The sequence below is a fragment of the Phyllobates terribilis genome, unplaced genomic scaffold (genome assembly GCF_046119375.1).
Source record: "Phyllobates terribilis strain yellow unplaced genomic scaffold, ASM4611937v1 Scaffold_8__6_contigs__length_399053987, whole genome shotgun sequence".
Lineage (NCBI taxonomy): Eukaryota > Metazoa > Chordata > Amphibia > Anura > Dendrobatidae > Phyllobates > Phyllobates terribilis.
In genome coordinates this window covers 308,967,589-308,995,471 of record NW_027362768.1, presented here as the reverse complement: position 1 = coordinate 308,995,471, position 27,883 = coordinate 308,967,589, and the positions used below count along the sequence as shown (strand labels likewise).

The following is a 27,883-nucleotide window of genomic DNA, read 5'->3' as shown; positions in this document are numbered from 1 at the left end:
CAACGTCAGCACGGACTGTTATATACTCTGACCAAGGGCAGCGTCAGCACGGACTGCTATATACTCTGACCAAGGGCAACGTCAGCACGGACTGTTATATACTCTGACCAAGGGCAACGTCAGCACGGACTGCTATATACTCTGACCAAGGGCAACGTCAGCACGGACTGTTATATACTCTGACCAAGGGCAGCGTCAGCACGGACTGCTATATACTCTGACCAAGGGCAACGTCAGCACGGACTGTTATATACTCTGACCAAGGGCAGCGTCAGCACGGACTGTTATATACTCTGACCAAGGGCAGCGTCAGCACGGACTGCTATATACTCTGACCAAGGGCAACGTCAGCACGGACTGTTATATACTCTGACCAAGGGCAACGTCAGCACGGACTGCTATATACTCTGACCAAGGGCAACGTCAGCACGGACTGTTATATACTCTGACCAAGGGCAGCGTCAGCACGGACTGCTATATACTCTGACCAAGGGCAGCGTCAGCACGGACTGCTATATACTCTGACCAAGGGCAAAGTCAGCACGGACTGTTATATACTCTGACCAAGGGCAGCGTCAGCACGGACTGCTATATACTCTGACCAAGGGCAACGTCAGCACGGACTGTTATATACTCTGACCAAGGGCAACGTCAGCACGGACTGTTATATACTCTGATCAAGGGCAGCGTCAGCACGGACTGTTATATACTCCCTACATTTGCATCAATGATGAAAATAATGTATTGTTAACTCCTGGACTCTCACCAGTCAGCCTGATTATCATCCCCTTTAGGTGTAGTAATAATTATGCAGTACTACTTGCATGAAGATATCTACAGGATTTATCCAGCATGCATGTGTTCTCAATGGGGAGAGGGTAATATTCTGCTACCAAACGCTTCAGATGCCGGCTTATTGCTTTTAAGGACAAAAGGATTGGGCATGTTGAAATTCAACATGCCCAATCCTTCTTTCCCTGACATCTGGCATTAAGACCATATACATTTTACTCCGTAGCAGTCTGCAAATGTAAATTCTACTATACACTTTTATAAAAGTTTGAGGTTCACATTTGATCAAAGCGCATGAGCCCATCCGCCAGTAACAAAAAAAATCCTCTTTCTATACGGGTCCGTATACTAAAACTCTTTCACCAGCTCATTTAATACTGTAAGTATTGCAGGCCTTATCAAATATGCACCCTATCTTCCATCATGCCAAGATGTTTTTTATTTAGAAGAAAGTTAAAGCTGAAATATTTTGCTGCTTTAAAAATAAAAGTTATTATTTTTAAATCTGGATCCAGCGTTTTCCCAGGTCATTTGAGGTCCAAGTACAAACAAAGGTGAGTCTACTAGTATAGGGTCCCATCTAAAATCAGGTAGCCTTGTTGCCGGAATATGGGCTCATGTACTTTTGATAAAGTATTCATTTAATACTATAGGTACTGCTGGCCTTATCCTATATATTCTGCCCCATACACATGAGGTGTTCGGTCTCGCCAACTCATCGCCGTAGGTCTCTCTGCCTGAAGCCTTACTGATCCTGAGAATAGGACGCTGTACTCGAATATCCCCGGCAGTCCTATAGCCAATGGATGGAGTGTGAGGGGCTTATGCCAGGTTATCATTGTATTGAAGTGGGGCACTTCAGATCCCCATTCTCTGGATTATTGGAGGTCCCATTGGTGTTACCCCTCCCTCCACATCTTCAGCAAGTGAGCAGGGATAGGTGATAACTTGCTAATTTGGGACGATCCCTTTAACTGATCTTATGGAGATCCATTGACCAAATGGCAATGGCAGGAGTAGTGTAACGGATGGTGGTAATGGAAGGGTATGGGCTGCCTTATCCAGCATATGTAGCGGTAAGTAATGTTCAGATGGGAGGGAGTATGGCTGCACGATCCGCACGAACCACTAATGCACGGCCTGGCCGCGGGTCTCCCAACCCTAGCGTGACAGCTTCTTGTATTTCTATGAGGCTGCCCCGCTCGGGCTGGGAGAGAGCCGCAGCCAGTCTAATCTAGGACTGATTTCCACAGTCTTCTGAATGAGCCATTACATGCAGGATTTGTCATGGAAACACAAAGGTTTGCATAGGAGCTATAGACACAAAACAGTAGGGCTTTTTTTTTTTTAAAGGAGTATTCCCATTTCCAAGATCCTATCCTAATATGTAGTAGACGTAATAATAATAATATTAGCAAATACCTCCAATTTGAAATGCAGTATAGTTCTTCTGATTCGCGATGTCTCTTTCTTCATGTGCAGGGTATTGCATTACCTTAGTTATCCATGGTTACAACCACTGGCAACTAGCTAACTAACTGTCACTATATCAGTGGATACCTAAGGTTCTGTGAAGCCTTGCACATGGGGTAAGTGACATAGCGAATAAGAAGAACTATACTACATTTCTAATTAAAGATATTTTCTAATATTATTATACCTACTACATATTGGGATAGGATCTTGGAAATGGGAATAACACTTAGAAAGTTGCTTTATTTTTTATTTTAGGTCTATTGGAGCAATAAAAGAAATACCAGAACAATCCAAAGTCAATGAAAAAAGATACTTTATGAAATATAATCCAAGGTTAAAAAAGGCAAAAAATGTCCATATACGGACCACCCAATACATAATAATAATATGGTCTCACCGGATCTTTTCGGCTGGGATAAATTATATTGGTATTCTATTAATACAACCCCTAAATCTCGCAATATCCCATGGAAGGAATAATCTTCTGCGCTGCTCATTTTGACCTTGAATTGTCACGTCTGACTCCATAATTGGTACGTTTCATTGAAAGTAGTAAGTGGATACCAGCACTGGAAATGTCTGCAAGTGAAAAAGAAAAAATTATTAAATTGTGCTCCAGACGCGCGTTGGGTCTATTACTGCAGGCAGCCAATTCTTGTCATCTTCATTGTCTGCAAGGTCGGCAACAGCGATGGAGAAGCTCACTGTATTGTGCCATACGGTTATATGTATCCTTCGCCGTGTTCAGATTGCTTTCTGTCCTTATTAATCCCTTTTTATATTTGGAATGAAAATCCTGCAAGTTCTCCCATAGTCCAAGGCAACTGTCTGCCTCCATCTCTTCGGCACTGGCGGCATCGTTATGTGCTTGTGTTCGACTGATGCTCTCATCGCTCATGTCATTGTCATTGGGCTCTTCAATTTTTGAAAAAAAAAAATTAAAAAAACAAAAGAAAAAAACAGAATTCTGCACTTCTTTGCCCCAGAAATCCAGCCTGGTCGTTCCTGTGATCCCCCAAACTTTATTTACAAGTTGCTGACACGTGACCACTGCAGCCATTCGGTGGCCTCAGTGATCTCTTGGCACATTACTGGCATCGTGAATGGCGATGATAGTCACATCTTGGTCTAGAAGTTTTTGTAATTTCGTATAGAATACTACAATTCAGTTTTAGGGTTTTTTCCAAGACTTTGGTGTTGATTGATTTTTTTTAAAGCACCCTCACTGACTAAAAGTGTTATTGTGTGCACCTTTATTTTTTGGGGGTAGAGCTTAGTGCATTTTGCAGTGCCTGATATTGCAGCTCTGCTCCATTGACTTGAATGGGACCAGGCTTTAAAGAAATGCAATACCAGGCACAGATGCTACAAAATGTACAGAGCCGTACCTGGGAAACATATTGAGTCGCACAACTTGCCAAAAAGTGCAGTGACCCCCTTCAATTAGCTAATTAGTAGTGGATTCCAGTAGTCAGAGACTCCTTTGACCCCCATTGATCTTATCCCAAGGATAAGATAGTAAACTGGAAGTTTAAAAAAAACCTTTTTAAAGGGTTGTTCACAAATTTAGCACTTAAAGGAACCTATCGGGCAGCCCGGTATAGTGAAGGAGAAGCTGCATAGAATGATATATAGGTTAGTTGGATAAGATTCAGTATAACTTGTATTTTAATCATTGAAATGCCTAGTATTTGTATGTATAGGAGTCCAGTGGGCGGTGCTACTCTGATTGACAGCTCTCTCTGCATGCACAGTCATACAGGAAGGGCGATCAATCACTAGTAGCACCGCCCACTGGACTCATGCATACAAATACCAGGGGATTTCAATGATTAAAATACAAGCTATACTGAAACTTTTCCCCCCAAAAAATTATCAACCTGATCAGCTCCTCCGATTCTATAACATCCTGCAGATCAGATACAATTTTCAACTTGACAGGTTGCCTTTAGGGCATGTGCACATGGCCGTATTTTTGTTTTTGGTGCTCCTGCCTTTAAGATACGTAATTGCAAGCTTCAGTGTCAAATCAGAGTGGTCTGATAGCGAAGACCTCACCGATCTTAAGACCATTGGAAACCTAGTATTGTAGAGATGGCCATACATGGGCTGTCACTTTCATAACCCTATAGCATTACTGTCAAAATTAGTGTCAAATTTTGTTCAAAGACTCTTTAAAGGGGTTGTGCAACGCCTTATCTAAAGACAATGATCCTGTCGATGAACTATCTCTTGTCCGGTTCCTGGAACCTCCCGGGGCGATCAGCTCTTATTGCTGGGCAAAGTTTTCTTTTACCTGGCACCCAACTGGCACATAAATAAAGGGCATGAGCTAGCGCTATATTTTTTTTTGCGCAGAACCTAAAAGATCATTTGGAATGTGGAAAAGAAAAATTCGATACGAGGAAACTGGAATAACAAAAAGCGCAATAGGGTTTTGTCTGAGAACAAATGGGGAGACCACAAGTGATGGTACTCAACTGATGTGGTTGTGTACCCACAACAGCCAAAAAGCTCAAGGCTGCTGCAGTCCCATGGCTTGGAGAAAAAACAAAGGATTAAAAGGGTTAATTCTGCATTGCCCATAGAAAAGATGATGAGGAGAAAAATTGTCCAGGAATGCGGTTTTAATAATCTATGCGTTTCAAAGTTCTTCATCAGGACACAACCACAGTATCTGTGGTTTTGTCCTGATGAAGAAGTTTGAAACTTTGAAACGCGTTGACTATTAAAACCACATTCCTGGACAATTTTTCTCCTCCTCACCTTTTCTACGAGTAGGGCATAATTAAGCATTTTATTCCTTTGTTTTGCAAAGAGAACCTGTCATACGCTGCCAGAGGAGGTCAGACAAAATAATGATTCATAGACACGTGTATTTGACGTGCGGGTGGCCTGGTAATGAAGCCATCGCTTTGTCTTGTATTTTCCTGCTTTCCTTTGTCGTGCCCCCGTATAGGTCTGTCTTGTGTGACGGTATTATCCGGATCCCCTCCATCACCTCTACTTGTTATTCATTGTTGATTTCCATTCTATTTCTCGGGTGTCGTTCTCTTCTTCTCCATTGTTTGATCTGTGTTCTTTCTCGTGTTCTTGCTTTTATTTGATGTTTTGTCCTTTTCATGTTTTCTTGTGGTGTTTGCTTTTTTTTATCTACGGTACTTTTTGTATGATCGCTTTGTAAATAACGGAAATACTAGAAAATATATCTTGTCTTGCAGTATAATAACATCATTTTTATAATTACGTTTAGCCGACATTTCAGTGATATTGCTAGTTGTTGGTGACTTTTTATTTCAGGATAACCCATGAATTGCCCCCTCGTAGGCCCACCAGTCACTCTACGTGCTACCCTCTTGTGAGATGTGCATAGACCTTGCTGACTGTCTTGCCTAGAGTTTGTGAATGTATGTATGTTTTATGTATTCTTTTTTCGAATAATACATAAAGGAGTAAATTCACAGGTGAATACAGCAAAAGCCCATCAAGTATAATACCTGACATGATAGAATAACAGCACATGAGTGTTCACCGGTGCTATTGTGATGACGGTGGATGGTTAGGGATCAGAAAAAGTCTTGAATAGCTAAGGTTCATTTCCGTTCAGGCTCGGACTGGCCAACAGAAGAACAGTAGAATCCTCCGGTGGGCCCCCATGCAGTAATGTTCTCTCCATTCCATTTATATGAGAAGCAGTTGGCACAATGCATTTGTTTCACTATATACAGAAAAGGGAATCATCTCAACTTTCATTTAACAAACTAACCCTTTTATTATTATCTAGAAACATAGACAAATTTGTGAATGAGGGTAATGTGATATTTGTATGTAGCTTAACAGTGGTCCACCAGAGTCAATGTTACTGGTGGGCCTTTGGCACCCCAGTCCAGGACTGTTTCCACTAACCGACCAGTGACATTAAATGACCATCTATCGATAATTATTTATCAATCGGTCGATTAATAGCTTATTCAGACAGGTAGACCACGCTTAACACTGTGCTCTGAGTGATCTGTAATAGATCAGTGCCATTGTTCTCGTCAGCAAAGGTCCTGTTTACAAAGGTCGATGTGCTGCTGAGAACAATGATCATTTCACCAAATGAACCAGGGTTTTGCTCCTTCATCGAGTGATCGGCAGCCTGTTTAGACTGAAAGATTATCATGATTTTATGATAATTGTTCGGTGTGAATGAACCTGTAACAGGATAATCTGTTATTCTAGGAAGATCTCCCACATTCATCCGCTTACCCTTAAAGGGGTTGTCCTTTCTGAAAACTGTGGGCTATAAGCCCAATTTAGTTATAACAAAACTGAGCATTACTTATCTGCCCCGGGTCAGGTTCTGGGTCTCCGCGGCTGCCAGGGTCTATGTTGTTTAGCTGCAGTCACATCGACGGAGCTGCAGTCCCATATACGGAGCTGCAGTCAAATCGATGGAGCTGCAGTCACATCGACGGAGCTGCAGTCACATCGACGGAGCTGCAGTCACATCGACGGAGCTGCAGTCACATCGACTGAGCTCGCTCAGTGACTCATTATGTCTACTCAGGCAGAGATGCTGAACTCAATGATTGGCTGTAGTGCTGTTGATGTGACATCAGCTCTGCAGACAAATAGAAACCAGAGCAGCAGTGTAGACTCAGCGCTGGACCAGGGGAGGATGAGTAATAGTTATAAAAAAAATTGCTCACCCAGGCGAGTAGCGGGAATAAAATAAAAGCAAAAACTTTCCACTTTTGACCTGGTGATAGATCCTCTATAAAGGGGAATTCCAACCTTTTATTCTTATAGTATATTATAAATGTCTATTAGATGCAGGTTCCGGAGATATATCTAGAATAAAGGCGACTGTTGCATGTGGCCAAAAAACATTTGAAAAATTACCTTTTTCCAAAAAGCCCCCCAAACCTCACACCCTGTTAGTTGTATGCTTGTCCTTGGATGTCATAGTGAAGTGACTTCCCCGCATTCGCCGACACGTGTAACGCGCTCGATTAATTAGAATTTCAGCATTTGCCCTCTTTTGACTTCGTACTTTAGATTTAATGACTCTCCATATAATTTTAATATTCACTCTAAAGTTCTGTGACTCGATTTGGGAAAAGGCAATTATTCCTGGATTGGATTAAAACATGAAATATTCGGCACAAACAGAAAATAGGACGTCATGTTCTGCATCGCATTTCTATTTGCCGCCCTGTTTTCCCAAGAAGGAAGGAGGGATGAGATTATTTGGAATCATAGACTCATAGAATGTCAGATAGTAAAGCCTAACCGTCCAATAAATTTATATTACTGGCACTTCATAAGCCATAAGCAAAACACCCAGACTACAGGTGAGCCCAAGACAAGGAGAGAACCATAGTTAAAATCTTTATTAGAATCAAATATAAATTCAGTTAAAAAGGGGTAAACATTACTGAGTGCTTCGTAAGAGGGACGCTACTGCCCCCTTGACCAAGAAAGAACCACTGCCTGAATATAATGTAATTTAGAGGGATGAGGATCTATATAAATCTAGTCAAGTGGCTCCTCATGTAGCCCAGTATAGTTAGCTGTGAGATAAAAAAAAAATCTCTACTATAATATAAAATGGATAAGAATAGAATTTTAGCTGTGCATTATGACACCTGGTACAAGGTGTAAAGAAAAAGGGCAGACCAAACTAACACAATTGTAATCCTCCCACAAAAGGACATGGAAACACAGCAATATATTGGTGTTTGTAGGGTTACAAACAATTTTTTGTCACATACACTATTCGTCACTTAAAGATTCAGTACATGAATAGTGCCTTATATGGGCTAACAAGAATGACATGCATAGACTTTTAAATGTGGAAGCCCAATAGATACCTGTGTACTAAGGAGGTCAAGGGTTGCTCAAGGAAGGAGCGGTGTCCCCCCACCCCGACGTGCGTTTTGCCACAAGCTTCTTCCGGGAGCGTCAATAGAATGTTAGAGTTGGAAGGGTCCTCCAGGGTCATCGTGTCCAACCCCCTGCTCAATTCAGGATTCACTAAATCATCTCAGAGAGATGTCTGTCCAGCCTCTGTGTGAAGACTTTCATTGAAGGAGAACTCCCCACCTCTCGCGGCAGCCTGTTCCACTCATTGATCTCCCTCACTGTCAAAAGGTTTTTTCTAATATCTAATCTGTATCTTCTCCCTTTCAGTTTAATTACATTGCTTCTCATGTTTCCATATGCAAATGAGAATAAGGGTGATCCCTCTACACAGTAGACAGCCCTTCAGATATTTGTAGACAGCTATTAAGTCTCCTCTCAGTCTTCTTTTTTTGAAAGCTAAACATTCCCAGATCCTTTAACCGTTCCTCGTAGGACATAGTTTGCAGTCCGCTCACCATCCTGGTTGCCTTCTCTGAACTTGCATCCCAGAACTGTGTTTGCCTTTTTTGCTGCTGCATCACACTGTTGACTCATGTGCAGTCTGTGATCTATTAGCATACTCAAGTCTTTTTTACACATGCTGTTGCCTAGTTCTATTCCTCCCATCTGTGTACTTGACTGCAGTGCTAACTTACGATCTACCACAAGTGGCCCCTGCAGACAGTCTCGTGAAACACTGCGGAGGTCACATGTGCTAGAAGGCACGCTATTCACTGACATTAGTCCTTGTGCGGATCCACAGCACACGAACTGTACATCCTCAGCAGAAATCCGCGAGCCAGTTCTTATAAGTCCGTGGCAGATTTAGGCAAATCTGTGATCTTATTTTTTTCTCTTTCTGTTTTTTTTTCTAGTAAAAAAGAAAAGAAATTGGCACAAGCATGACACGGGACAGGCGACAGACGTCAAACCGGTTCAAAATGGCAGTCAGGTCTTCATTAAGGAGCTCCGGAGTCGAACCTTCCCAAGGTAAAGATCAGAAATCCTAATATGTAGCCAAGTTACTTTGGTGAAAAAGTTTTAGGAAATACAGATTTTTAGTTTCATAGTTATCACTTTAACATAACTTTAAAGAACTTTAAAAATTATTCTCAATGGACCAGGTGGGTAATAAAAAATAAAAAAAAATCCTGGACCCACCGGCGCAGCCCCTCTGTTCCCTGCTGGTCTCTGACATTAACATTCGGAGGGGGCGTGTCACTCCAGGTGTGGGAAAGACTTAGTGCAACACAAAGGGAAAAGGGAAAGGTAGCCCAGACACTAGGGAAAGGGGGAAATGGGAGACCTCCTAGTCTGGTCTAGTGTCACCCTGTCTCAACTAGAGTCCCTATATTGGCTCTTCACCAATTACCACACGCGTGCCTCGCCCTGATTTTCCCTGGCGCATGACTAAGGCTAGGGAAGGGAGGAGATGAGCACTAGTCGATCTCCACTAAACTCTATAGACAACAAGGGTAGACAAGCGGGGAGAGAATGCTTAGCTTTAGACAACTCCAGACAAATGCGCACACGGCCTCAAGCTCCAGAGAGGACGAAGTACTGCTCTTGCTAAAGCCTCACAAGTAGTAATGAATATCGCCGACATCTCCCTCTCAGACACACCAGGTATTTATACACCCAGGCCAGGGCGCTAATTAGCCAGAGGGAGGTAGCCTCTGGGTCCTAGAGACAGCCTCTAAGAAGATGTCTGTAATGCCAAATGTAGAGATCTCCTGCAACCCACTGCAGGACGACTGTCTGTCACCTCTGACACATCCGTGACAGGGCGTTACATAACCGCTGCAGCTGATCAGTGGCCTAGAAGTGAGCATAGAAAATTAAAGTTGGAGATTAGAGAGAATCTGACTGCTGGAGTCCCCACCGATCCTGAGAATGAAGAGGTCAGTATTATATCTGCCTGTGAAGCTGTCAAGCTCAAGTCAGGAAACCCGCTGCCAGTTTGTGCGTTGTGGTCTGTATTCGGACCTGGCTTTGATTGCAGATATTGGATCCTGTCGAGTCCGAGATCAGCGCTAGAGAGGAAACGCCAAGAAGAAAATATCACAGATTTGTTGCCTCGCGGGACATGCCTCAGGGATGGATCTGTCACCAGGACTTCACAAGACAAACTGCATACATAATTAAATAGATCTGTTAGACCTGAAGAGGCTGGTCCATTTACTCTGAAAATCCACGCTTGTGCAATCCCTTTTTGAAGGCCTTCCTTCCTCATATTATAATTAGCACTTAGCTAGACTCAGAAAAATGCTGATTTTAATATCAAAATTATGCAGCCTTTCTGGTATTTGATTTTCACAGTAAGTACACCAGCCTCATTGGGTATATTTAAAATCATATGCAGCTTGTATCGTGAAATCTGGCGACAGAACCATTTTAAGTGCATAATAGAAGTATAATTATTGTCGAAATGCAGTGATGGATCTCTAGGGCTGTCGGATGATTTACATTCCTCTGTTACTCTAAGGCTGCGTTCACACATTGCGTATTTTTGCGCGCGCTTTTTCAAAATACGCAATGTGCCTTGTGTCTGCCAGCAAAGTGAATGGGAAATTCACTTTGCCGTTCAGACACTGTGTGATTTTACACAGCGCGAAAGTGCAGCTGCATAAAGAATTGGCATGTCAATTCTTTACACAGCTGCGTCCTGCGCTTTCTCCTATTGTGCCCATTATAAGCGATGGAATTACGCAGCGGTGTTCACACACTGCGTAATTCCAGCTCTTTTCTATGGAGGCGCAGGAGAAACTATGGATGCTCACCTATCCGAAGGATGGGAGAGGCGTCCGGTCCGGTCCCGCCGCTTCCAGCATCTGCCGTGAAGCGATCAGCCGTTAGCTAACCGACTTGTAACCGGCTTCTGGTCAGCTGATTTACAAGCCGGTCACGTGACAGTCAGCTGATCGCTTGACGGCAGATGCTGGAAGCCGCGGGACCGGAGCGGATGCCTCTCCCATCCATCGGATAGGTGAGTATCCATAGTTTTTTTCTTTTAAAGCAGTGTATGTACTGCAGCCAGAAGCTGTCTGTACATACACTGCTAGGGGGACACTCACACACACAGACACAGACAAGACACACAGACACATACATTACACATGTCACTTCATTTCACACTGCGTTTTTTGCTGCTCTTTTTTACGCAGTGTGTGAATGGAGGTGCTTTTTTTACCTGCGTAAAAAAACGCAGGTAAAAAAAGCAGGAAAATACGCAGCATAAAAAAACGCAGGGAAAATACGCAATGTGTGAACACAGCCTAAATCCGCAGAGAACACGGAATGAATTATTCTGTAATTCATTAATGCCTGGACAAGATCCGAAATAGGTAAAATTCACAGAGGTGCAATGAGCCGGCCGGTTACTTTAAATCTGATTGTGATGCTGAATATCTCACGACATCTACACTGTGTTCCAAATTATTATGCAAATAATATTTTCTCAGATTTTCCCAAATTACCTATATGAATTGCAGTCATTGTAATTTTCCAGTCAAATAACTATTAGAGTACAATTGAAAGGTTTTTGTACAAACTGCCTATGATAACAGTATATTTTTAAAAAAATAAAAAACTCAAAATGCATGTTCCAAATTATTATGCACAGCAGAGTTTTCAACCTTTTTCATTTTAATAAAGAACAAAAAAATGGTCATTTTTGAAATTATAAGCATTAGCAGGTTATTACAAACTGAAATCAAACAGTTTTCAACTCAAAACTTTATTCTAGGTGATGTTACATTTGCACATAGGACCCCTTGTTCGAAAGGAGCTTCTGAACTCTCTCGTCCATTGAATTTGTCAGGTTTTGGATGGTTTCTGCTTCAATTGTTTTGCATGAGGACAGAATACCCTCCCAGAGCTGTTGCTTAGATGTGAACTGCCTCCCGCCATCATAGACACTCCTTTTGATGATGCTCCAGAGGTTCTCAATGGGGTTGAGGTCAGGGGAGCATGGGGGCCACACCATAAGTTTGTCCCCTTTTATGCCCATAGCAGCCAGAGATGCAGATGTGTTATGTGCAGCATGAGACGGGGCATTATCATGCGTGAAACAATTGAAGCAGAACCCATCCAAAACCTGACAAATTCAATGGACGAGAGAGTTCAGAAGCTCCTTTCGGACAAGGGGTCCTATGTGCAAATGTAACATCACCTAGAATAAAGTTTTGAGTTGAAAACTGTTTGATTTCAGTTTGTAATAACCTGCTAATGCTTATAATTTCAAAAATGACCATTTTTTTGTTCTTTATTAAAATGAAAAGGTTGAAAACTCTGCTGTGCATAATAATTTGGAACATGCATTTTGAGTGCAGTTTGAGTTTTTTATTTTTATAAAAATATACTGTTATCATAGGCAGTTTGTACAAAAACCTTTCAATTGTACTCTAATAGTTATTTGACTGGAAAATTACAATGACTGCAATTCATATAGGTAATTTGGGAAAATCTGAGAAAACATTATTTGCATAATAATTTGGAACACAGTGTATACTGATCTCAGGGTGGAAAATAAGTTGAAAGCCGATTCCATTGCTGGGTGATACTAGTGTTTTCTCCTTCCCTTACACCCAATTTCATTCCATACTGCATTATTTAGAAATAACTGATACACAAAAAAACACTTTCTAGATGAGCAATGCATTCCTCCGCCTCACTGTTGTGTCTGCGGCTGGTAGGCTTGTGTTCACACGCGTGTTAGGTTCTGCCATTTATTTATGTAAAATGATGGACACTGTGATCGAAACCCAGTGTGCCCCATTATAGTCAAAACTGTCTAAAGGGCACCGTTCGTGCTCCTCATTTGATGGATCTGCCTTTACCTAAATTCCATTTTTGTGTTCACACAACCGAACAGGGAGTCTTAAGAAGGAACGTTTCTTCCGGTGGATAGCGCCAAGGGAGACTTATAGGCCATATAATGCTCCGCTGAGAATTGTAAATATGCAAATAGGAAGAGCAAGGAACTCTAGTGCCGTACATTGGGGTAGGAATCCTAAAATTCAATTTTGACCCTTTAAAGGGACTCGCTACATGACTTATAGGATAAGAAGCCAAACCAGACACTCCATTTGCAGACATATGTTTGTGGGTGCTTGCCCCTCATCTGTGCAAAGCAGGAGATCTGTGTTGGCTGGATGAGAGACCTCTGACGGGGGTCTAATGTGATAAGTTTCTCCTTGTAAGGAGAGCCAAATCTGTGTAAGGAGACTTATAGGCCATGCCACTGAGGAGTTATATATGCAAGTAGTTGATTCTAAGTCATGTGGCCAAGCCCTTTAAAGGGTCAATATTGACTTTTAGGCTTACTGCTTCCAATAGGGGGCGCTAGATATTGAGTCTTTGTCCTCTTTTTTTTCTTTGAAGAGGCAATTTGCATATAACAGAACAGAGATTTGGAATTCGCAGCACAGATGTGAACATAACCGGAAGAACAGCGGCTGCAGCAGGAGCCTCCCCCCACCTAGTCTGTAGTGAGCAAAAAGGGGGTGTCAGATTTTGGTGAATCCCTCATCCGTTTTACTGATACATAAGGAAAGACAAAGCTTGATAAGAGCCGCCTGAACACAAATCCTTCATTGAAGAAGTTGTACCTCGCTCACCTCTCATCTGCAGCAAAGTATTTCCATACAAGGTGTGAAATGTGAAGTGGATCTGAAATAGGTGTCAATTCACATCAACAGGTGAAATGGAAAAGAACTCATTTTCCACTTGTCCTCTTGATTATGTAAACAATCTTCCACGTGACAAGTTTAATAACCAGAGCGTACAGCCCGTATCATACTGCAAAGCATCGGACTGCAGGACCCTCATTGTTCAGTGGGTCTTTACCCACCAGAAAATAACCCATTGTTAAATTCGTTTTTTTTATATAAATGTATTTTTTTGTAATCTTTGAAAAAAAGAAAAACAGGATATGAAAAATTGAAGAAAAAAACAAACTATATATATAATATTTTTTTTTTTAATTTTCCTTTTACAATTTAATTAAAGGGGTTTTACAATTTTAGAAAATGTCTCTTCCCCAACTGGAGTTTGTGTTCTAAAAAAAAATTCACCTGAGGAATTCACCCTTGATGGTCATTTGCCTTATTTATGGGCATTACCACTGGGTTCAGTGATTGCCTGCAGTGGTCAAATATAGCAGCTGGGGATTTTATCCCTTTAGCGGCATCCGTCATTTGCCAGGTACTGCGGATCTGCATACTTGAACTGATCACAAGAGTTTAACTTCCTAAATATTGCCGTCCCGCATAATAACTATTTAAAAGGCCTCATTGTGATGTGATCATGGGGCGCCAATTGGCCTACACTACTAAAGCCTGTGTGCTAGGCGTCAATTTCACAAAACACTGAAATACTGCAGTATTGCAGTGCAATGTATGATGATCAAACCATCTTATGTTCATGTCCCCTAGGGGGACTATTAAAAGTGTTAAAAAAAAAAAAAAAAATTAAAATATATATATTTTTTATATGCCGTATATTCCTCACTCTTTGCCTACCAAAATGTCAGGCATGTCACTCTCTGCAAGGAGAAACGTTACCCCTTGGATCCCGGTTAGACACTTTTCACCCTGCCAAACCAGATCTCATACTTTACACTGACGAGGGGCAGTACCCCCGAAACAGTGTCTGCAAATTGAGTATCTGGTTCTGGCTTATATTCTAAGTCATGTGACAAGGCTCATTAAAGGGTCGATATTGACTTTTAGGATTGCTCCTTCCTTTAGGTGGCGCTAGAGTTCTAGTCCACTTCCTCTCTGAAGAGGCAATTTGCCTACCAAAATGTAAAAGTTCAAATCAACCCCTTTCCTCCAAATGTAAATGGCGAAATGACATACTGCCATGTGCGGAATTGCCTGAACTAATAAAATATAAAATGATTTATCCCAATTGGAGAATTGCGACATTTAAAAAAAAAAAGAAAATCAAATTGCCAGAATTGCTGTACTTTCCTTAAAAAAAAATTGCAACAAAAAGTAATCGAAATGCCATTTATACCCCAGAATGGTACCACTTAAGCGCAACCCCCAAAATTATATATATAATAACATATAACAATATATAACAAAAAAAACTTTTTCTCCACTCATGGATATTGGTTGGGTGAAGCCATTTATTGTCAAACTACTGTGTTTTCTCTTTTTACCTCTTAATGACAACCAAAAGCATCCAAATGACCCTGAAAAAGTTCACATGCCCTAGTGATTTAGGCCTGATAACATGCACAGAATTTGACACAAATGGGTTTGAATGGCTACTAAAGGTAACATCCTCACCTGTGACCTGTTTGCTTGTAATCAGTGTGTGTGCATAAAAGCTGAGTGAGTTTCTGGGATCCAGACAGACTCTTGCATATTATATGTATATATATATATTTTTTTTTACTTTTTTTCTTTACTTATTCTATCTATCTATCTATCTATCTATCTATCTATCTATCTATCTATCTATCTATCTATCTATCTATCTATCTATCTATCTATCTATCTATCTATCTATCTATCTATCTATCACCAAAAGCACAAAAAGGAAAAACTGCTTTGTCCTTTGAAGGGACAGTCCAATAAGCAATGTTCATCACGTAGATGGTCATGGGGGTTTGATTGCTGAGACCACCTCCAATTACGAAAGCGGAAAGTTCCCTGTATGAATGGAGCGGTTGTAAGACCCTTGCTCCAATGCTTATCACCCATGCACTACTGTTCCTGTAGACCCCCCAAGTGAATGGGAAGGTGGTGAAGGGTCGCTCACTTGTCCTTTATTCCTACTGGGGACGCTGGTATCCTGTGCCAAGGCTGCCGGACGATGGTGTCTGATTGATCCATCCGCCATCATGGCGGCTTGTTGCGCTATTCTTGCCATTAAACTGAAGACGTCGGGGGTGACTACAGCCTGACGTGTGATAATATGTACATGGCATTTATGTGTAAAAATAAAGAAATCAAAGAAAAGATGTAAGAGCGCTATGTATGGAGGAGAAGGCTCCGCGGGCGGCTCGCCCCGACACTCGCCTTATTAATCTCTGTAATTCCACTCTCTCTGGTCAGCGGCGAGGAGCCGTCTTCTTGATGAGATTAAACCCTCATTCATCCAGTGGCCGCTCTGCGCGGCTTCAGAGTGCAGCACGGGGACTGTGAAGAGCCGCCATCTGACCGCAGATGTCCTCCTGGCAGGAGGCTCTGGCAGAGCTTCTGAAAGGGAAGGTGCTCCGCTCTCATCTGCCTGCCCAACTGGAAAGGAATTGATCTGAACGTTTGGCTCGGACGCTAAACAGAACTGAAGATGATAAAAAAAAGAAATCAGAACACAACGTTCATCAGGAATTATCCAGGGATGTTTGGAGTTTAGGGGGTTAAAAATCGAATTATTTTTGTCACAGAACAGCGCCTCTCTTGTCCTTTAGGATGTGCCTTGTATTGCAGCTCACCCACTTTGCGGTTCTGGCAGTATATTAAGCTGAAATAGCAGATGTAATCTGTAGCCAGGGTGGAAGATAAAAAGACCGAACTAGAATGAAAGTGAGAATTTCAAGCGTTTTTGTCAATGAAAAACGTAACTCTGAATACCACAGTTAGCAAATATCATAAACTATTAAGACGCCTCCGTATTATACCCTCAGGAGCTTTTATCACATCCCATTCTTCATTCATACACCATAGTTTGGAGTTGATCCCTTCACATCTTCCATTCTTCTGGGGACCCTTTCTAGAAGACCTTTTTCCATCAATGGAACAAAGCAGCCAAGGCCAAACTCTGAAGCCCCACGGTATTATCCTCCTTCACCAAGCTATACAGAGGACACAATGCAGTCAGGGGGTAACGTTCTCCTGACATTCACCAAACCCAGACTCGTCCATCAGACACCAGATAGAGAAGTGTGATCCATCACTGCAGAGAACACGTTTCTACCACAGTCCAGTGTTGGTGGCTTTACACCACTCCAACCGACGCTCAGCATTGTGCTTGGTGATGTAAGGCTCCATATAGCTGCTCGGCAATGAAGCTCCCGGCGGGGATGCAGCGTTTGTGCTTTTGTTATTACCAGAGGAGGTCTGGACTCTGCAGTTATGGAGTCAGCCGAGTGTTGGTGACTTTCTGCCCACTGCTCCTCAGCACTCGGCCCCCGCTCTGTAACGTTACGGGGGTCTCCACTTCGTGGCCGAGTTGCTACAGTTCCTTTCACTTCTCAATAATGTCACTCACAGGTGATGGGGGAAGATTTAGGAGGGAAGAAATGTCATGAACGGACTTGTTACAACGGTTTTTCCTATTACAGAACCGCGCTGGTATCAGTGAGCTCTGCACCACCGGCCGTACTGTCACGTTAATAAAGGCAGATGGCAGGTGAGGGGTCAGAGGTTATACAACTAGAGGGCGAGAGGCCGGATGTTATACACCAGGGATGAGGGGACGGATGTTATACACCGGGGTACGAGGGGCCGGATGTTATACACCGGGGTACGAGGGGCCGGATGTTATACACCGGGGTACGAGGGGCCGGATGTTATACACCGGGGTACGAGGGGCCGGATGTTATACACCGGGGGTGAGGGGATGGATGTTATACACCGGGGGTGAGGGGACGGATGTTATACACCGGGGGTGAGGGGACGGATGTTATACGCCGGGGTACGAGGGGCCGGATGTTATACACCGGGGTACGAGGGGCCGGATGTTATACACCGGGGTACGAGGGGCCGGATGTTATACACCGGGGTACGAGGGGCCGGATGTTATACGCCGGGGTACGAGGGGCCGGATGTTATACACCGGGGATGAGGGGCCGGATGTTATACACCGGGGTACGAGGGGACGGATGTTATACACCGGGGTACGAGGGGCCGGATGTTATACACCGGGGGTGAGGGGACGGATGTTATACGCCGGGGTACGAGGGGCCGGATGTTATACACCGGGGATGAGGGGCCGGATGTTATACACCGGGGTACGAGGGGACGGATGTTATACACCGGGGTACGAGGGGCCGGATGTTATACACCGGGGGTGAGGGGACGGATGTTATACGCCGGGGGTGAGGGGACGGATGTTATACGCCGGGGGTGAGGGGACGGATGTTATACGCCGGGGTACGAGGGGACGGATGTTATACACCGGGGTACGAGGGGCCGGATGTTATACACCGGGGGTGAGGGGACGGATGTTATACACCGGGGGTACGAGGGGACGGATGTTATACACCGGGGTACGAGGGGACGGATGTTATACACCGGGGTACGAGGGGCCGGATGTTATACACCGGGGGTGAGGGGATGGATGTTATACATCGGGGTACGAGGGGCCGTATGTTAGACACCCAGAGGGCGAGGGGCCGTATATTAAACACCCAGAGGGTGAGGGGCCGTATATTAAACACCCAGAGGGCGAGGGGCCGTATGTTAAACACCCAGAGGGCGAGGGGCCGTATGTTAAACACCCAGAGGGCGAGGGGCCGTATGTTAAACACCCAGAGGGCGAGGGGCCGTATGTTAAACACCCAGAGGGCGAGGGGCCGTATGTTAAACACCCAGAGGGCGAGGGGCCGTATGTTAAACACCCAGAGGGCGAGGGGCCGGATGTTAAACACCCAGAGGGCGAGGGGCCGGATGTTAAACACCCAGAGGGCGAGGGGCTGGATGTTATACACCGAGGGGCCGGATATTATGCACCGAGGGGCCGGATATTATACCCCGGGGTACGAGGGGCCGGAATTATACACCTGGAGGGCGAGAGGACGGATGTTATACACCTGGAGGGCGAGAGGACGGATGTTATACACTGGGGGAAGAGGGGCTGAATGGGGCAATGGGAGTGGATGAGAAACTGGGAAACAGTCAATATGTAGGTTGCCTACTACTGATGTACATTGTGTCATCTGTTTTTCACTTTTTACATAAGTTAAAAAAAAAAAAAAAAAAGCAATCTATTTTTTTTTTTTTTTTTTTAGAAAATCTGTCCTTATTGTTTTTTTTCTAAAAATTGTGCCTCTCTGTGTGCTGGTTGTATCTGATATTACATCTCGGCTGCATTGAAGTAAATAGTGTTCAGCTGCAATACCGCATATAACCCACAGCTAGGTGGTTTTTTGGTTTTTCTTTTTAAGAAAGCAGCTATGATTTTCTAATCCATGTTTTGTTCTTTTTTATTATCATTTTATTTATTTTTTATTTATGTATTATTTATATTTTTCATATAAGTATTGTGTATTCATTCATTCATTCATTCATTCATTCATTCATTCATTTATTTATTTTCCGTTATCTTTTAGCACATAAATATCTGATCTGGTCACATAAACCTCCTGATCATCTAACGATTGCTTCTGCCCCTTTATTATTTTCTTTTATCTGTTTTCTTTTTCATTTTGAAGGCATTGGTTGCTGATCTTACAGTGACTGCAATGAAAGGCCGTCTGTTTTTGCCATAATCTGACTTCACAGGGGCGATCACAGGATATTTCAGGCAGCGCTCCCTCCCCTTGTTTTGTCAGAAAACCAAATCTTCCATACTGTATGAAATGTAAACAAACAGGCGACGTGTGGAAGAACTCCTCACCGCCACCTGCTGGCCGATCGGAGGATTACGAGCATTCTATATAAATGTCGCTCTGAACTGTGAGGATGGCTACACATGGAAAAATGTGAAATAATATAATCTTGACAATTTGAGTAGGATTGATAAATTTGCCGTTGTTTTCATCAGCGCGCAACATTCACGTGCTTAGTGGTATCATACAATACACTCATTATCTTATGGTTTGGATGGCGTTTGTTTTTGTTTTTTTGCATTGCCGCCTATTTGACTGTCCCTTTAACCCTTTAAAGGACAGCGATTTTTCCTTTTTGCACTTTTGGTTGTTTATTTTCCCTCCTCTTCTTCCAAGAGCCATAAAAAATAAATATATATTGATAGATAGATAATGTGTGTGTGTATATATAATATATATTTTTCCTCTTCTTCCAAGAGCAATGAAAAAATAATAATATATATAATGTGTGTGTGTGTGTGTGTGTGTGTGTGTGTATATATATATATATATATAATATACAGTACAGACCAAAAGTTTGGACACACCTTCTTATTTAAAGATTTTTCTGTATTTTCATGACTATGAAAATTGCACATTCACACTGAAGGCATCAAAACTATGAATTAACACATGTGGAATTATATACTTAACAAAAAAGTGTGAAACAACTGAAAATATGTCTTATATTCTAGGTTCTTCAAAGTAGCCACCTTTTGCTTTGATGACTGCTTTGCACACTCTTGGCATTCTCTTGATGAGCTTCAAGAGGTAGTCACCGGAAATGGTCTTCCAACAATCTTGAAGGAGTTCCCAGAGATGCTTAGCACTTGTTGGCCCTTTTGCCTTCACTCTGCGGTCCAGCTCACCCCAAACCATCTCGATTGGGTTCAGGTCTGGTGACTGTGGAGGCCAGGTCATCTGGCGTAGCCCCCCATCACTCTCCTACTTGGTCAAATAGCCCTTACACAGCCTGGAGGTGTGTTTGGGGTCATTGTCCTGTTGAAAAATAAATGATGGTCCAACTAAACGCAAACCGGATGGAATAGCATGCCGCTGCAAGATGCTGTGGTAGCCATGCTGGTTCAGTATGCCTTCAATTTTGAATAAATCCCCAACAGTGTCACCAGCAAAGCACCCCCACACCATCACACCTCCTCCTCCATGCTTCACGGTGCGAACCAGGCATGTAGAGTCCATCCGTTCACCTTTTCTGCGTCGCACAAAGACACGGTGGTTGGAACCAAAGATCTCAAATTTGGACTCATCAGACCAAAGCACAGATTTCCACTGGTCTAATGTCCATTCCTTGTGTTCTTTAGCCCAAACAAGTCTCTTCTGCTTGTTGCCTGTCCTTAGCAGTGGTTTCCTAGCAGTTATTTTACCATGAAGACCTGCTGCACAAAGTCTCCTCTTAACAGTTGTTGTAGAGATGTGCCTCCTGCTAGAACTCTGTGTGGCATTGACCTGGTCTCTAGTCTGAGCTGCTGTTAACCTGCGATTTCTGAGGCTGGTGACTCGAATAAACTTATCCTCAGAAGCAGAGGTGACTCTTGGTCTTCCTTTCCTGGGGCGGTCCTCATGTGAGCCAGTTTCTTTGTAGCGCTTGATGGTTTTTGCAACTGCACTTGGGGACACTTTCAAAGTTTTCCCAATTTTTCGGACTGACTGACCTTCATTTCTTAAAGTAATGATGGCCACTCGTTTTTCTTTACTTAGCTGCTTTTTTCTTGCCATAATACAAATTCTAACAGTCTATTCAGTAGGACTATCAGCTGTGTATCCACCTGACTTCTGCACAACACAACTGATGGTCCCAACCCCATTTATAAGGCAAGAAATCCCACTTATTAAACCTGACAGGGCACACCTGTGAAGTGAAAACCATTTCCGGTGACTACCTCTTTGTCACGGGTGTGTCGCCACGAAGATCGTCACGATTACACAGCCTGACTTCTCGCAGCTGACTTTTTGGTGCTTTGTGTTTTCGGCAGTGAGGGAGTTAATTCTCTCTCTCTCTGTGCTAGACGAGGTCCAGCCTCGCCCAGCTGCAATCAATGCTGCTGTAGTGAGACTCCTTCATATACCTGCTGGTCTGTTTGGGAAGTGTCGGTGAAAGCATTTCATACAGACTTACAGAGCGGATCGTGGTACTTGGAGTTTCTGAGATAAGTGTATTTGGAGTGTTTTTTCCCTTCCTCGCTTTATCATTTATCTCCTTTCCCGTTGGTGTTCCCTCTGTTGTAGTTGTGTAGTTTTTGTATGCAAGGTGGTTTTGGTTTCTCCCTTGTACTGTCTCGTTCGTCTAAGTACTGTGTGTGGGCATATTATTACTTGTCCTCTTTTGTTGTGATCGGGGTCCTTCTCAGGACTAGATTACTTAGGTGCAGGGATCCTCAGGAGGTAGGGGTTACGCTGGCGGCCTGGACCTCTGTACCTTTAACAGTACCTCCAGGTTGAGGGATTAGTCAGGGCCCCAGCTTAGGGTCAGCTTAGGCCCCCTACCTCCAGTATACAGAGACAGCGTGACACTCTTGAAGCTCATCAAGAGAATGCCAAGAGTGTGCAAAGCAGTCATCAAAGCAAAAGGTGGCTACTTTGAAGAACCTAGAATATAAGACATATTTTCAGTTGTTTCACACTTTTTTGTTAAGTATATAATTCCACATGTGTTAATTCATAGTTTTGATGCCTTCAGTGTGAATGTAAAATTTTCATAGTCAAGAAAATACAGAAAAATCTTTAAATGAGAAGGTGTGTCCAAACTTTTGGTCTGTACTGTATATATACATATCTATATACATATCTATATATATATGTGTGCATATGTATGTGTGTGTGTGTGTGTGTGTGTGTGTGTATATATATATATATATATATATATATATATATTATAAAATATTTATGTATGTGTTTTTTTTTTTTTTTGTGTTTATTTTTTTTGCAGGACGAGTTGCAAAATTTGTAGTAAAAGTCATTGGAGACTCAAACATGAATACGCACCCAAAATTGGGTTTCACATGCTGGGACCATCCTGAGATCGGTGCTCTGGAATCCTGGAACTGGCCTTGACTATAACTGCTCATCCTTTTCTCTGTTCATTGACTATGGGACAAACCGAAAAAGCGAAGTAGAGTGCTCTGCTGCCTCCGGCAGTCCCATAGACAATGAATGGAGCAGAGATAGAGAATGTGCACCTCCGTTCCATTCTTCAAAGTGCCATTCTTATGATTTTGGACCCCCATTCTTAGGATCATTGGGGGGATGTCCCAGCAATTAGGCCTCCCAGTGATCGCCAATAATCTTCTTTATTATGGATTGAGGATAACCTATGATTCTGGGAATAAGCCTTTAATTCCTTAAAGGGGGTTTCTTGTTTAAGCCATTCATGACTGTGATGGGGAAAATCTATCTGTGTACTGGCGACTCTAGAAACAGGTGCGAGTTACAGAAATAGAGTGGCGGTACTGTGGACTGTGGAAACCCTTTTGCATATAAATAAACGACAAACAAATAAAATTATATTTACCCCCAAAATGTGGCAAAGTAAAAAAAAAAAAAAAAAAAACTCGTCCTGCAAAATATAAACCACCGTACAGTCACGACAACGAAAAGATAAAAGCAGTATAGGTACATGGTGACAAAGAAATTACAATGATGAAATTGCATAAAAGATAATAAATCAGGCAAAATGGTGCTAAAAAAAGCACACAATAATAATAATAATAATAAAGCACAATATGTTAATATTTAATAATAAAAAAAGCATTTTTGCAGAAGGGTCTCATTGGAGATTTTGAACCATTTGACTTTTTTAGGGTTAGAGACCATGTGGAGGAGCTCGCTGATGGATTCTCCGGTAGCTCGTTCCGCAGTCTGCTGTGTACTGTGACACTTAGAGGCTGTAGAAATCCAACGTTACAAAAAGTGTACATCAAACCATATTGCAAAAATTATTTCCGGGCAAAAATCCAGTCCTTATCCATCCACACCCTTTGAACGTTGAAGATTGTCACTTTGACATAGTCAGCTCTGCTACATCTGTAGTAGACTCCCAGCGTGTCAGTGAGCGCCACGTGCTTACATTGCGTTTCTCATCGGAGAATACATGAATTGTTAATACACTGCTGTGTGCTGAATGACTAATTCCTCGCAAGTGGCTGTTCCCATCCGTCTCCTGTCATGTCTCATTTCTCACATCATGTAAGCAATTTGTTTAAATAAATGTTTTCATAGGAATCAATAAAAGCGCAATAGACGAGCCGGTATTTTATTTATATAATCCATAGACGGGATCAATAATTCAGAGTCTGGAAGTAACAAAGGAGCCGACACTCACACTCCCTTTTACTTTGTACTTTGCTGTTTTAGATTAGGGATTTGTTATAGGAGAAGAGGTTGTGGTGGCCAATCAGTGATCACCTACAGATGCAGCAGAGCTGTGTTTGTCATTACTGCCCATCATGGAGAGGCGCGAGGCAGCGACTCGAAGGCTCTCGTCTTCATCAGCGGAATTCTGTCGATTGTTCTTTCTTCATCTCATAGTGCAACTCCCTGATATAACACTTAAAGGGAATCTGTCAGTAGGATCAACCCTCCTAAGCCGTCTATATGGGCATGTAGGTCTTAGGCAGCCGAATAAAATGATACCTTGATATCTGCGATCTGATGTCTTATTCTAAAGAAATCAACTTTTTTTCAAATACGTAAATGAGCTGTTAAGATCTATGGGCGGAAAATAGATCTCCCCAAGAATCTGCCTCCACAGCTTATTTTAAATGAGCAATCGGAGGGATGTTTTGCTCTCCTGATCTACATGTGTCACACTGGTAACGTCACCTTTAAAATAAAATAAGCTGTGGAGGCAGATTCTCGGGGAGATCTATGTCCGGCCCATAGATCTTAACAGCTCATTTACATATTTAGAAAACTGTGCATTTCTCTGGAATAAGACATCGGATCGCAGATATCAAGGTGTCATTTTATTCAGCTTTCTATGACGGCTTAGGAGGTTTGATCCTACTGACAGACTCCCTTTAAATGGTTATTTTCAAGTTCTTTCAAAGTTATGTGCTCGTAAAAACCAGCAACTTCACAATTTACTTGTTATTAAAAATGATTAAAATATTTTAACTTTTATTGTTTACTGCTTGTTGCCTAAGTCGCTGGCCACTTCGCACAGTCTGTTGGTGGTGGCCACTATCCTAGGCAAGGGTCACAGCGCTTACAAGATCTTTCAGAATGAGCTTGTAAGCGCTGCTCTGTGGCTGGCCGGAATCACAGAGCTTCAGTGCCGTCTGATGCCGCAGAAGTAAAGCTAACTTTGGTTGCAGCATTGGAGAGAGTAGGCTTCGATCCAGTGGCTTGACCATACTGCTGGTAAGAACTGTCAATCAATCTGGAGCACACTGCCCCCCAACAAGCAGGAAGGCTGGGGGACACTGTTCTCCTGAAACAACACCTTTAAGGAGGAATCTGTTCCAACCATGAGCAGCATGAATCAGAGACCGGCTCCTGCATTGAAAACCTGTATCTTTTTAGTCTGAAACGCTTTGGAGAGAAAAACCTAGTTGACAGCACAGCTGGGGACGAGGTGACTAGTCCCAGAGGTATGTCCCCGGCGACTTCTCTGATTAGATTGACAGGTCTCTCCGTTTACACACATATGGAGACATGTTATGGTCGATACAACTTGAATCTTATTGGCACGGTTCTCTCGGTAATTGCTGCGTTAGACATCCAGCGTAACCTCCGGGACCTCTCTCTTGCAGTGCCGAGGATGTGGTCACCAAGGTGAATGGCAGTCAGTTAACAGTGGAATATTTTGAAGACACTGGGTTTACAGAACCAATTCTGGTGCCAAAGAAGGATGGTCTGGGTCTGTCTGTGCCCGCGCCCACGTTCTACGTCAGCGATGTGGAAAACTATGTTGGTAAGTTGTCAGTCACAATGATACTGTTATATACGGTACTTGTCGAACATCTTCGAATCATGTGTGTCTCAAGCATCAAGGGCTTCTTTGAGATAAAACATCAAATACCCGTACTGGCTAGGGACTTGTTGACACTGACTTTTCATTGCATGTTAAAAATATGACTAATTCAAGAAAATGGTCCAAAAATGTAAGGGTAGTGGACAACCCCTTTTAAGTATCAGAAGATCCTAAGAAAAAATGTCATGCCTTCTCTGATCAAGCAGGACAATGATCCCAAACATACCTGTAAGGCAACCAAGGCTTAGTTTCAGAAGAAGTCCTTGAGTATACTGGAGCGGCCATCACAGGCTCAATGACTTGAACCCCATTTAAAATTTTTGGATGGCTTTGAACAAGGCGGTCGCAGCATTCAGACCCTAGAATATTAGTGATCTGGAGGCCATTGTACCTGAGGATGGGGCTAAGCTTCCTCAGGAATGCTGCAGAAGCTGGTATCTGGCTACGCCTTTTGTTTGCGGCAGGTCATAACAGCCAGAGGTCCTCTACTAAGTGTTAAAGAGACTTTTTGTGGTGGGGTGGACAATTCTGAGACTGCAGTAGTTCGTAAATGTGGCATTTTGTGTGGAATTTGGAGACTTGTTCTATTAGTTGTGTTGAGTTATTGAAGTTCTTGTTTGATTGGTTTATTGCAAACGGCAGAAAGGTTTTACTTTTTACTAATAAGCCATATTTGCTGTGGAGGATGAATAATTTAGGTTGTAGGTGTAGTTCTCCTGCGCTGTCCCATCCCTCTTCTACTGTTATGTTAAGTAGCTAATTAATGTTATTGTCTGCTAGTGATGCCGAGGAATTAAAGGGGTTGTCTAACCTTTGGGTTCAAGTCTGCAGTCACTCTATTTCACTGCAGACTTGTGAATCCTTCACAGTGCGCAGCGCAAGTATTGTCAGGACTCTCCTGTGTCGGTATCGGGAGCAGGCAGGCACGTGACTAAAATTATGTGATTTTCATACGTGCAATCATGTTCAGACTAGACGTGCGCGGCCTCACTCAATATAGGTGGATTGAGCAATACCGGGCACGTCTAGTCGGAATGTGGTCGGAAGTATGCAAATCACACGACTTCGGTGCCGGATAATCCTGCCAGTGCGCATTGTGAGGATTCACAAGTCTGCAGTCATATAGAGTGACTGCATACTTTGGTCCCAAACCTGGACAACCCCCAACTATAGTGACACCCAGTTGTCAATTTGTTTATCAGTTTCTAGGAGGATTAACAGAGGAACAGTACAAAAGTAATTGCTATTTAATGTGGATTTTAATTATTAACGATGTCAGGCGTAGCGACCGGTCGCATTTAAAGGGGTTTTCCACTTGTGCCCAAAAACTTTTTTGTACATATGAAATAAAAAACACAGATAGTACTCACCTTCCTCTGGGTTCAGCGACATCAGTCCGCAGCTGATCTGGTCTCTGTGTATTGACTGAAGCGGTGACGTCACAACTACAGCTCACATAACCGCTGTAGGCAATCACTGAGCTCAGCGACTCGTGCCGTCTACATCTGCAGAGCCGCTGAGCTCAGTGATTGCCTGCAGCGATGATGTGCAATTTGATCGCGACGAAACTGCTCCAGCCAATAGACCGAGACCAGAGCAGCAGCGCTGGACCCAGGGAGGGCGAGTACTATCTTTATTTGTTATTTTGTAGATATAAAAGTGTTTGGTCACAAGTTGTTTTTTTTTTTAAGTGGAAAACCCCTTTGAGTTAAGCTTCCTTAAAGGGGTTGCCCAGACCTGATTTTTTTTTAATATTGAAATAAGTAACAATCCTCCACCGCACTTTTCCAATGCTGCTGGGGTTTCCCCTCTGGTCTCTGTAGCTCCCGTTCAGTTTCGCGTAGACTTGTGACTGCTGCAGCCAATCATTGACCAACACAGCGGTTACTGTAATCTGACTAGCTGTGAGTATTCCTGCCGACATTCCCACACGTCATCGATCAGATACAATGCACGCACCCTAGCGGCTCTCTTTCCTTGGTTTGCAGGTCCTGAGCGAGTGGTTGATGTTACAGACGTCACAAAACAGAAGGACTGCAAGATGAAGCTGAAGGAGTTTGTGGATTATTACTACAGCACTAATAGGAAAAGGGTTCTTAATGTGATCAACCTCGAATTCTCTGACACCAGGTGAGCACGGCCGAGATGTGTCCATTGACGTAATAATATTACACGTGGGGAAAGATATG

The 27,883-nt window shown here is 42.9% G+C and overlaps 1 protein-coding gene across 8 annotated transcripts in view; it reads left to right on the top strand.

Annotated features, from left to right (window-relative positions):
- Nucleotides 1-27,883, top strand: part of PHF2 (PHD finger protein 2) — a 239,806-nt gene that overhangs the window by 118,307 nt on the left and 93,616 nt on the right. For all 8 annotated transcript variants that reach the window (XM_073644534.1, XM_073644533.1, XM_073644532.1 and 5 more), the window contains exons 3-5: nucleotides 9,033-9,147; nucleotides 25,474-25,634; nucleotides 27,683-27,824. In XM_073644534.1, coding sequence (XP_073500635.1) covers nucleotides 9,033-9,147; nucleotides 25,474-25,634; nucleotides 27,683-27,824 — 418 coding nt within the window. The remainder of the gene's footprint in view (nucleotides 1-9,032; nucleotides 9,148-25,473; nucleotides 25,635-27,682; nucleotides 27,825-27,883) is intronic.